This window comes from Mustela lutreola, chromosome 10, assembly GCF_030435805.1.
Source record: "Mustela lutreola isolate mMusLut2 chromosome 10, mMusLut2.pri, whole genome shotgun sequence".
Lineage (NCBI taxonomy): Eukaryota > Metazoa > Chordata > Mammalia > Carnivora > Mustelidae > Mustela > Mustela lutreola.
The window spans coordinates 95,338,184-95,350,318 of NC_081299.1; the positions used below are offsets into that span (position 1 = coordinate 95,338,184).

At 49.3% G+C, this 12,135-nt stretch overlaps 1 protein-coding gene across 6 annotated transcripts in view; it reads right to left on the bottom strand.

The window, feature by feature from the left end:
- Window positions 1–932: 932 nt before the first annotated feature.
- TMIGD3 (transmembrane and immunoglobulin domain containing 3) overlaps window positions 933–12,135 on the bottom strand; it is a 65,871-nt gene continuing 54,668 nt past the window's right edge. For 4 of the 6 annotated variants that reach the window (XM_059136703.1, XM_059136707.1, XM_059136705.1 and 1 more), the window contains 6 exons: window positions 7,917–8,071; window positions 6,047–6,394; window positions 4,274–4,340; window positions 3,651–3,751; window positions 3,184–3,245; window positions 941–1,774 (listed from right to left, as the gene is read on the bottom strand). In XM_059136703.1, coding sequence (XP_058992686.1) covers window positions 1,763–1,774; window positions 3,184–3,245; window positions 3,651–3,751; window positions 4,274–4,340; window positions 6,047–6,394; window positions 7,917–7,956 — 630 coding nt within the window. In that variant the 5' untranslated portion in view covers window positions 7,957–8,071 and the 3' untranslated portion in view covers window positions 941–1,762. Of the gene's footprint in view, window positions 1,775–3,183; window positions 3,246–3,650; window positions 3,752–4,273; window positions 4,341–6,046; window positions 6,395–7,531; window positions 7,646–7,916; window positions 8,072–12,135 lie in introns of those variants that run through there. The other 2 variants (XM_059136702.1, XM_059136706.1) reach the window with 2 other exon arrangements.

The window sequence follows — 12,135 nt, forward strand, 5'->3', positions numbered from 1 at the left end:
CCCGGGAGTCACAAAAGAGGTCATGTGTACTTTGAAAGCTGCACGCAGAAGGTTAAAAAGGGAAGAGGAAGGGCAGAGCAGGTTCACCCAGATTCTGACCCATGGACTCCCATCAGACGGGTCACTCCTCCAATGGGACATTCCTGAGGAGTGTTACCTTACTGGGGCTCAGTCTATAGCCAAGGAAGCGGCAGTGGGAGAAAAGCAGCCTCCCCAAATCTCTCTGAGATAGCACATCAGGCAGTATGTTTAAAGACTGAGGTTGGGAAATTCAAGTTCAAAGAGATCAATAATGTAGCCAGTCTCTCCCATTGAGGAGGTGGCAGAGCCATACTTGTATCCAGTCCTCTGACTTGCAGTCCCCTGCATCTTGCCTCCAGGCCATGCTGCCTCACCCAGAGCAGGCAGAGTGGCAGAGAAACTAGCAAGGGCAAGTCCAATGACCCGATCCAGAAAAGCTCCTGACAGCTGGTTTTTGAGAAGATGGCGGAAGGGTGGGTCCAGTGTGGGAGTGAATGGACCAAGGAGAAAGACAATTTGGGGATATGGTCTTGTGAAGAGGCCACAGCACAGCAGAGTGGCCGCCCGAGGAGGGCAGCAGAGGCTCTTCTGTCGGTGGTTGGGGAAGTGCCTCTCTAGCTTTCACCTGGCAGCAAACAACACTACCGACCTTGAAGCTAGAAGTCCGGTCAGCTTTCCAGTTGAGAGCCAGGGCTTGTCCCACAGTTCCCAGAGAAGGACGCATTGTCCTAGGACCATCTACTTGGACATGACGTATCATGTTAATTACCCTCCCTCTGTTTTCTAGAAGCTTCCTATTTTTAACAGCAGAACCCTACTCTTACAAAGTTTTAGGTTTTGTCTCCCTCCCATGAAAACTGGTGTGCCCCTAGTCCTGCTGGAGGGTGAAATGAGTAGTTAAATTATTGACCATAGATTTAAAAGGTCTTTGCCAGGGAAGGGAAGAAGAAAAGTCTCTGGAACCCTCATTCGTGGAATTAGAACAAACCTGTAGGATTGTGAGGGGCAGCAGAGGCAGTGATGGGGAGCTCCTGAAACTCCCTGAAATAGCAGGGAAGACTTCACATGGGGAGAGAAGGTGCAGACATGCAGGTGGCTCTGGCATTTCGGACAGTACAGCCTCCCTTGTACCCACAGCTCCCGATGCCTCCCTCCATCTTGATTTGTGCTTCCTGATGTGACTGAATATTTCACTCACCACACCTTGGTTTCTGACTGATCCAGAGCGGCCTCCATTCAGTCTGCAGACAATGTCCCAGAGGGGACAATCTTTCCCCCAAGAAAACCTGACACCTGCTGGTTTGGCCGATACCCCTTCTTCTGATAGCAGGTAATACCAATGCAGAAATAAATATCGCAATATTGTGCTTGAAATTTTCCCGGAAACATACTTCCAGGGATATCCCAGGAGAGGTTAGTCATACCTGAGAGTCCATTCAACACCAGTCAGGAGTTTATTGGCGAACCAAGAAAACACAAGTGATCTCCTGGCCCTCTGAGCCAGGTTTTGCCCCTTTTCTTCACCTGCACCTGCTGTTCTCAGCTAGCAGCAAGCAATCACTGCCAAGTCAGAGGGTCCTGCAGTACACCTGAGAGATCACAATCGGTTCCCACAAGGTGGGGGTCGGTTGTCATGACAACTTTATTGTAGCATCACTTAAGTCATAAACTAAATAAATCTTCAGTCACATCTGTTCAGCATGAGCTATTTTCTATGGAGTCAGGACACAGGAGGAGGGCTTCAGTGACTTGTCTATTTTGTGGGGAAGAGAAAAAGGAAATCGAGTTGAGATCTGTTGCCTTCCTCTGCTGCATGTTTCTGCCATAGAAGTTGCAAACTCTCTCGTGGTGGCTTTATGGGGACTGAACACCATAGTTTGTTCTCAGGGCAGAAATCAGCTGTCATTACTTGAAAGCCCTTCGGTCAGTCACCTCTCACCAAGCTTTGGTGATTTAATGCCACTGGACCCCTGCAGAGCCCAGGGACATCAAAGCCAGACGGGTCTTTGATTCCAGCTGCCATGTTCCAATTGCCTGAATGTGAGGAAGCAGGCCATGGCTAATACAGGTCACACAACTCTTTGCTCAAACGGAGTAGGGTTGGATTCCCTTGCCTCAATTTCCACCACTCTGTGTGCCTTTCCTGTCGAGTATTTATGCTGACAGTTTTCATCTGCGTGATAGTTTGTCTCCTTCCCACTTTGCATTATAAGTTCTATGAGGCCAGATGCCATTTCTTTTTCTTGCCTTTGTATCCCCAACACCTAGCATGGTCCCCATGCATTGAAAGAAGAGTGAATGTATGACTAAAAACTCCTGGGGAATATGAGAATGGGGTCCTCAATCTATAGCAGAAAATGGGCCCAGAGAAGTGAAAAGTTACCCAAGATCATGCCTTGAAGAAGTGACACTGGTTTTTGCAAAAACCTACAGTATAATTGTGTCTTGAAGGGAGGGGTCTTGGGCACAACTACCTTCCCCATCTCCACCAGTTCCCAAAGTCCTTAGAGGACAAAAGAGAGCCAGGCCTTTGATTTCTTAGGGCTCCTGCTCTGCCATGGGGCCAAAGTATCACAGGGAGAGTATGAGACCTCTCAGACTTAGCTTTGAATTCCAGATTCCTCCAGTTCTACCCCGTGTTTCCGTAGCAGGTGCTTCCAGGTGTGTGTGTGTGTGTGTGTGTGTGTGTGTGTGTGCATGTACGCACGTGTGTGTGTGTGTGTGTGTGCGCATGTTTCCTCTCATTCTCTGAAGCATTGTTTCCTGCACTTACAGACCCAGAGGAGGGGGGAACCTGCTCGTAACTATGTATACAGTCCCTCTGTGGCCCGACGTACTTCTGTGACTTCTGAGCATAAAAAAAGAAAAAAAAAGTCCTACTAGCCAAACAGTGACACTTGTATGTGGTGTTCTTCCTATCCTGTGTCTCCTTGAGAAGTTAGAAGAACCACCACATGGTGGTCTTGAGGATTTTGGTTTCTCTGATGCTGCCCCAAAGGAAAGGTGAACAAAAATAAAAAAAGAGAGAGAGAAAGGGAAGGTGGGCAGATCCACAGAGTCCCTGCTGAATAAAATTCTTATCCTCTGGTTAGGAAAGGGGATCCCTAAAGATCAGGTAACTGTGAGGCCCAAGGCTCAGGATGAGCCACGGAGGGAACTTACCAGAGGTGTGGGGATCACAAAAGAAGCTTGACTGGTTTTCTGGCTTCTAGTGAGGATTCTACCTGTAATACCCAAGGGCAAAAGGAGGCACAAAGCTTAAGGGCCCTTCCTCTGGTGACCGAAGACCAGAACTGAGGCCTGTGGGCCTGTCGTCTCCATTCCTGAACCTTCTCAAGGAGACTTTTCTATGTCTACTTACCCACAGGCCCCAGAGGTCTTTTGACAGTCCCCCCAGGTGAACAAAAGTTTCAAGTCTAAGTGGTCCCACTTACCACGGCTGCCATACCCTCTCTGTCACCTCTCATGGGGCCTTAGTCACCATGAAGCAGAATCTCCCCCAGCCCCTGGCTGGCTGCATTGACCTCCATGGGTCCAGGGAACAGGAAGAGGGTCACACTCACTCATTTGAAAGCTACTCCTTGGCCCCTTTCATTTTGCTTAATCCCCACCCCCCAGTGACTACTTACCCCTTCTACTCCTTTGGCTTCTCCTTCTTTTGGACAAATGACTGATTATAAAGATGGACCCCAAGCCCGTGATCAGTATGCAGACGATGAGAATGGACATCCTGGAAGGAGTCACAGACCGACAGAATTCATGTCGCTCCAATTCGGTTCTCTGCCCAGGATCCACTTTCCTGGGATCTGCTCCATCCCCCACCCCTACCCAGTTCCAGGAGCTCTGCCACCGTGTCCCTTCAGAGTGCTCCTGTCCCCCAGCCCAAGCCTGATCGGACCTGGACTGGTGGGCAGACCGAGCGGGTCTGGCCCCTCCCTCAGAGACTAACAGACTTGAAGCAGGCAGAGCCAAGACTGGCTGGTCTCTTGAGCAGGGGAGACATAAGCTCAGGAGCTAGAAACGGCCAAAATGAAACAGAAAAGGGCAGTGCAGAGAGAGAGGTGGCAAGCACACGTGAGAGCAGCAGATCAGAGACTGAGAAAAAGTCCCAAAGGCACTCCGGACCACTCCTGAGGGCGCCATGTCCCTCCCTTCACATGTGAGACACTGCTCTCCCCTTAGGACAGATCTTTCTCCACGCTGTGTCACCCTTGCCTGCCTCCCGGCACCTCCATAGCCCATTTGTCCTCACCTGGAGCGATCGGCCTTGCGGACCACTCTGGATGCCTTGCAGCTTCTGGTCTTGTTGCCTGACAGGCCTGCATCAGAAAAAATGTGCTGAGGGTCTAGTGAGCCAGTCCCCAGACCTGCCCTTGCCTTCTGCATCTCTGCGTCTCTGGCTGTCAGAGACTGTGTTCCGAACAGATGCTGGCCCAAGCTGAGGCACCCTAAGAGTAGAGGGAACAAGTAGGGGCTGACATCCAGCACACACTCTGCTCGCCAAGCCATATACCACCGGTCACTGGGCTCCTTGCACCTGGAGATGGGACTCTTTTTGCAGATTTGCACAAAAGCCCTGTGTGGACTAGAAGTGGCCCATGGTTAGAGAGTCCCAGGCTGAAGCCTATGGGAGGGGACACCAGAGGCACAAGAGGGCCAGTCCAACCCTTAAGGAAGGAGCCAATAGATGACATCATTGCCACACTGTGCTCCTGACAGCCACCAAAACCCAATGGGAAAAGCTCTGCCATGGCCACCCACTTGCCTTCTCTGGCAAATCTAGTTGGGGAGGTTGTGGGGGCTTAAACTAAGGAGACATTTAGGTGAGCCTCTTTCATCCCGAGCCTAAATATACAGTAGAAACACACTAGGTGTGAGGATGTCACCCATTGAATAAGATACTTGTTAGACAAAGGAGTAGTTGCTCACGTATGAGCAAGACCCTCTCTCCAGCACCAGAAGGCTTCCTACAGCTTTCCTTAAGTTCTTGGTTTGTTTTCCTACCGGCATTGTGCTCTGGGCTATGATAGAAAGACCTCCCTCCTAGAAACGGAAAGGACTGAGAAGACACAGAGGGAAAAAAGAGAAAGGCTAGTGCTTTCCTTAAGCTCTTTGCCAAGACAGAGGCTTTCTCATGTAGAAAAGAGACTTTGAGGGGCGCCTGGGTGGCTCAGTGGGTTAAGCCGCTGCCTTCGGCTCAGGTCATGATCTCGGGGTCCAGGGATCGAGTCCCGCATCGGGCTCTCTGCTCAGCAGGGAGCCTGCTTCCTCCTCTCTCTCTCTCTGCCTGCCTCTCTGCCTACTTGTGATCTCTCTCTGTCAAATAAATAAATAAAATCTTTAAAAAAAAAAAAAAAAAAAAAAAAAAAAAAAAAAAAAAAGAAAAGAGACTTTGAACAACTGACAGAAGAATTTTGGTGAGCATCTGGAGAACTCAGCCCTGGCCCAAAAGACTGGTTGACTGGCCTGGACAGACCTTCCTCTACATGCCCCAGTCCAACCTTCACCCACCCAGCAGCCTCCATGTAAACTGTACTCCTGACCGGTTTGGCCGTGATCTTCATCCCCGTTTCTGAGGGGGCTCATCCGGGTTCCTGGGTCATCTTTCATAGCCTCACTTGCCTCTCAAGAAATGGAGTGTCAAGATTCTAGACCTACAAGGCTGGCTATGAAGCACAGATGTGTAATATCAACCTTTGAGCCTTCCCTGGCCAGCAGCACAAAGCCCTTCCAATTATTAGCTGCCATGAGCCTCTCCCAAATCCCATGAGCCAGATCGCTGTCAGGAAAGAGAGCTTCCAAGAGGATCCCAGAGCCCACACACCCTACTCTTCCCTGAATTCCAAGCTAATCCCCAACAATCAGCAACCACCCAACTTCGGAAGGAAGGAGAAACGAGGTTACTCCCAAAGAAACTAGGGGGAGCCTGACTTGGTTCTCCCCGGCCCCAGCGAGTAGTTACCACATGTAACGCACACGCACGACTGTGGGTTACCCCTAACTGGACTCCTGACAGGCTCCATACCTTTCCCAGACCAGAGATCATGGGCCAGGCCTCCCGTGCTGTCAGTCACCACCAGCTCGGTAGAATCCATGTCGTCCCTGGCAAAGGCCCGCTGGATGCCGCACCAGTACCAGCCCGCGTCCTCCTTGGTCAGGCAGGACACAGTGATGATGAGCTGGCTTCCCGTGTCTCTCAGGGCCATGCGGTCCGTCCTGTTGGGTGTGAAGGCGATGATGGTGCAGTAGTCCCGGAAGTAGCCTCGGCACCAATATTTGGGGTGGTCCTTATAGTGGGCATTGTAGCTGCAGGTGGCAGAAGTTGTGTCCAGCGCAAAGCTCTCCTTCACCTTTTCATCCATGACCATAGCCTCTATGAAAACACACAAGGGCAAGCGTGTGCCCGTGCATGCACACGCACATACACGTATCAATGTTCCTTTAAACATGTTGCCGCCCCTGCTGTCCCCCAGAAAAATCAGTTAAAGCACAAAAGCTGATTTTTTTTTTTCTGCCTGTTTTGGGTTAGTGACTATGAGGGGCCAAATAGGGTCCCCCTAAAATTCGTATGTTGAGGTGTTAGCTTCCTGCACCTCAGAATATGACTGTATTTGGGGATTGAGCCTTTTAAGAGGTAATTGAGTTACAGTGGGGTCATTAGAAAGGGCCTAAGGCCACCTGCCTGGTGTCCTTATGAGAAAGGAGCTTAGGATACACACAACAGGCCGAGGGACAGGCATGTGGGACACAACAAGAAAGCCAAGGAGAGCAGCCTCAGAAGAGGCCAGACCTGCCTTCACCTTGATCTCGGACTTCCAGCCTCCGGAAATGGGAAGAAATCAATCTCTGCCGTTCAAGTCAGCCAGTCTGAAGTGCTGGCTCCGGCAAGCCTGACGGCTACTACCACAACCCTAGGCAAGTCTTGTGGCCTGGCCCGAGGTGTCCCCCTCTGCACGGATATAGACAGACTCTCACCACTGCCTGGCAGGGGGCTTGAAGAACCCGAGGCTCACTGTGAGCACATCTTGTGCCCCTAGCTCCCTACCCAGCTGAGGCCCCCTCAAAACCTGAGAAGGTTTGGAGGCTTTTGCCGGCCGCACAGGGCTGAGAGCAGAGGGAGTCAGGTTCTGGTCTTAGGAGCTCAAAACTTTCCATTTCCTCTGTGCAAGGCCTACAGAGGCAGCACCGTCATCTTAGGATGTTGTGTAGTGAGGAAGTCATGCACACCACATCCCCCTTGACCATGGCTGGGGAAGTATCTGAACAAGCAGCAGAGATGGGCAGCAGGGCGCCCTGTCTCTCAGCCTTCCAGAGATGGGCTAGGTCCCCACAAGCACTGCCTGGGACCTGCCTGCATGGCAGGTTCACGTCCCCCATATGAATTGATATTTTATTCTCCTATCCACCCCACAAAGTAGATGGGGTGATGCTCACTCTACAGGCCTGGGTGGGGACCCAAGAAGAGGCACAGCAGCTGTCAAGGTCACCAGGTCAGTCCCCGGGGTCTCACCTCTAGGCTCGGGCACAGGCAGACAGCAGAAAGTCCCGGCCTTATCCATCTGCACAAACACTCTTTGGCGAAGGGGAAGGGACAGGGAAAGGGAACTTAACACTGAGAGAATACGGAGCCCACATTTTAGCTGAGGTTTTCAAATTTCTTGCAACCCTCCTTTTAAAAAAATTTTTCCCTCCCCTCATTACCCTCCTATCAGAGCTAAGAACAAGGATGAATTTGAACAGGATCTCTTTTCTCCTCCTGTTATTTTCCTATCCCATTCCTGCCGGGGTTCGAGCTACTGAGCCAGCACTCCAAGTAGGAGAGGAGAAGGAAAGGCAAGGAAATGCAAGGTGTTTGGGAAGTTTGGAGGCTAGAGATGTTCCTTCCCCTGTCTTACCTGAAAAGACAGTCAAGATGAGCAGAATGAAGAACCCCATGACTGGAAGGAAGTGAACAGCCTTCAACTAGAATGATAAACCATTCCCAGGGGTCTCAGGAATCCTGGATCTGATTAAGGGAAATTGAGATCTTTGAGCTTCAAGTGGTTTTATCCTGTTTGAAGAGACCAGGCCAAAGGAAACAACCAGTCAATCCAAGCAGTGCTGCAATGTATAGCTATCCAAGTTGTGCACTGCACAAGCATACCTCATCAGAGGGAAGCCTTTTGTGGAAATAAACTTATTTATATAATAATATAGGCAACAGAAAAAATTGTGGGCCTGGCACTCCCAAAATAGCAGTGGAGATTCCCCTTCTGGATAAATGCACCCTGGTGCAACAAAGCCTTGTACCCATTTGGAAGAGCACAAGCACACTCATCAGTATTTACACACATCCAGGTGTGCAACTGTGCCTGTCCTGCCAATGGATCAGGTGAGAATGCTAACTTCCCTGACTCCCAGGTGAACACTGAAGCCTCCCTCATGGAGTGTGGTTGGGGGTGAAGTGTGAAGCTGTTAGGAACAGATGCATCTGGTATCTGGAGCATGGAGCCATGTACACGTGGGTGTTTGGGTGTCGGCAGCCACAGCTGCTGCATCCAGACCTCTTGAGAGCTTCCTGGGGCAGAGCTGGGACAAATCAAGGAGATCTGTCTCTGCAGCGAGAGAAGCTTCTCTTGGCTCCTGCTGGGGCTCAAAGCCTGACCACTGATTGTGAAAGTCTGAATTACAGAACCACCCCTCCAGTGAATTTAGGCTGAACACTACTTATCACCTCCCCACCCCAAAGATAGCCCTCCCCATCAAAGGCTGGGCATGGATGTGTGTCCAGGTTGTTCAGCAACGCATGTGGTCCAGCGGCAGGCCTGTTTTCCGTGCCTGTTTTACCTGCGCCTCGTTGACTCCTCGTCAAACCTCTGCGAGTTCAACAAATAAACTGCAAGGTGGGGAAAAGGGGCGGGTGGAGGAGAAGGGAGGAAGAAGGAATCTGCCAATTACAAGGGGCTTAGGAAAAGAACGACAAATTGCAGTATATGGAACATATTTGAATCCTGACCACAGGTCTAGACAGTGGCTAGTTGATGATATTAAGAGATTATTGTTAAGTTCTTTTCAGATGTGATAATGACATCATCAAGAGCCAGTTTCTGAGGAGTGCCAGTCCCCTGGTAGCTCAATCAGCTGAGTATCTGACTCTTGGTCCCAGCTTAGGTAGTGATCTCAGAGTTTTGAGGTCGAGTCCTGCATTGGGCTCCACACTCAATACAGAGTCTGCTTGAGATTCTTTCTCCCTCCCTCTCCCCACCCCCTACTCGCTCTCTCTCAAATAAATAAACAAGTAAAATCTTTTTTAGAAGGCTGGTGGAACTATGAGTTCCTTTAAAAAATAAATAAATAAAATAAATAAATAAAAAATAACCAACCTCGAAGATGGCTCCTGGCACTCATGCTATTATTCAGTCCCCTCCTAAACTGAATCAGGGCTGGCCTGTGTGACAAGAAAATCAATAAAAACTGGGGTGTCTGGGTGGCTCAGTCAGTCAGGCACCTGGTTCTTAATTTTGGCTCGGGTCATGGTCTCAGGGTGCTGGGATTGAGCCCTGTGTCGGGCTCCATGTTCCGTGCAAAGTCTACATGTTCCTCTCCCTCCCCTCTCTTGCTTTCTTTCTCTCAAATAAATAAGTAAACAAAATCTTTAAAAAAAAAAAAAAAGAAAGAAAGAAAGAAAAAAAGAAAGAAAGAAAAGAAAAATCAGGGTTGCCTGAGTGGCTCAGTGGGTTAAGACTCTGCCTTCAGCTCAGGTCATGATCTCAGGGTCCTGGAATCGAGCCCCGCATTGGGCTCCCTGCTCAGCGGGGAGCCTGCTTCCCCCTTTCCTTCTGCCTACTTGTGATCTCTGTCAAATAAATAAATAAAATCTTTTAAAAAAATTTTTAGAAAGAAAAATCAATAAAAAACATACAGCAACTGATCATTCATACAGACACTGTGGTTGTATTTTTAAAAATCACTTCTTATCTCTGAGAAAGCCACATCCAGACAGACGCTGGGAAAGGCTTGGAGATAGCACCATGAAACCGAAGAAAGTAGCAACCCAAGGAGAAATGGATTGGGCACCGATATCAGTAAAGTGCCCAACTCATGAAAAGGTAACATTGTCAAGCAAATGAGAGGCCCAGAGTTACAGAAAACGAGTCATGTGCTAGCATTCTGAGTATTCCTTGGTGCTCTTTGTTCTATTGCTGCTTCATCAGGGTAGAATTAAGTTTCACTCCTTAGATGTATAACTTAAGATGATGAGTGGATAATAAGAATAAGCCAAGTGATCATTTAAAAAATACCTTTCATAAATAAAGGCTGAAATGTTTGCAGATGAAATGATTTGATGTCCAAAATGTCAAGATAATCAGGGTGCGGCAGGTGGGGAGGGACACAAGTGGATCAATGTGGGCTGTAAGTTGATCGCTACTGAAGCAGGATAATAGATATCTGAGGGGCCATTATTCTGGCCTCTTCACTTTTGTGTGCCTGAACTTTTCCATCATAAAAAGGGGAAAAAAAAAAAAAAACAAACCAAACAACACTTAGGTATGACAAGGTTCAGTCCTAGGAACTTGCCTGGGTTCACATGGCTCGTACAACAGGCTGACCTGGTGCTAAGTCTTCCACAATAGTAACGACCCGGCAAAGTACAGAGACGTCAGACTTCACAAGGGGACGGGGCATATACCGTGTAAGCTGAGCAGTCGGGGCAATGCGCAGCTGTCTTCCCATTTGCACCATACCCAGCATGGTCTCTAAGCACAGAATGTCTCTAGAAAATGTACATCTGGTTGTAAAAAACTGAATGTACCCATGGACAATGGCCAGACCATCTATAAAAATAGAGCTCTGTGCAGAATGTCTGGCCCAGGAAACCAGCATCTTATCTACAGTAACTGGCTGGGGCAGCCAGCCTGCCAGAAGTCAGATTTGTAGGAAATCAGACCATAATCTCCAGCAAAAGTCCAGAACACCGAATGGTAACCCCTGTGACAATCAACCCCAAGTAGCTAGTAATAATGGAGAGCTTGCCAAATTTTTGTCCTGCCTCCACCTTGGGACCAACCAGAGAAAGCCAGATATGCTCTCCTAACCCATCCCACAGGCTGCCCCCCTTCCACGAGCCCTCCCGAAGCTTCCCTAGCCACCAGCCTCCAGCCAGGCCCAGCGGAGCCTCCCTGCGACCCCCAGAAAGATGCCCCCACTCCGCTGCCTGCCTTCGAGTCCCTGCCAAAATGCAAGTGGCCTTCACCTGCTCTCTTTCCATCGCAAGCTTGGCAGTAGCCTTTGCTCGTTCTGACTTGGTCTTCATTTACCCACAGTAGACTTGATAAAAAAAAAAAAAAAATTAAGTTTATAAACTCAACATCTGCTTTTGTTCCAGTGAATTCATACAGAGGAAGAGGAAGCCAACTTCAGTTTTGTCTGGGTATAATCTTTTCCCCTTCTTCCTGGAGCCCCCAAATCCTGCAGCCACCCTCAGCGGCCCTGTGGAAGGGAGCTAGCCAGGAGATGGGCTCCGGGAGGCTGCAAGGACGCTAATCTCTGAGCCTGAAATTCTGGAGTGGAGCTCGGCCACTTCTACCGGAGCTCCTCACCGGGGAGTCTTGGTTCATCTTTCCTGAGTCCACTCCAAAAGGCGTTCTTGCGTTAAGGCTTTCTTCTGGGCTGGTGGAACCTCTTAGCTCAGGATGTTCTCATTTGACCAAAACAAAATTAAAAAAATAAATAAATAAATACAACTCCCTGCAAACCCCCCGTGGGTTTGCTAAGCAGTGGCTTTCAGAAAGAGAGAGAGAGAGACGGGGGAGCATGAGGACAAAAAGAGAAGAGAGGGGAAAACAGGTTTTTTTCTGAGACTCAGAGACTACGGCTCATCTTATGACACCGAATGACACAGGACAGACCGCTGTTTCATTTTGAGGGAAGTGGTCCCTTTTTGGTGGTTTCCCTAAAGAGCAGGTGCTAAGTATTGCTATAGCAACCAGCAGAGATTGCTTGTAAACTATGAAGTGCTTCTGTTTGGGACGAAAAAGAACGAAACAGCACTTCCCTCAAGGATCCAACTGGGCAAAGATGCCTTCTGGGCTGAAGCACACACCAGGGTCACCAGAAGCCTCACGGTAAACCCAG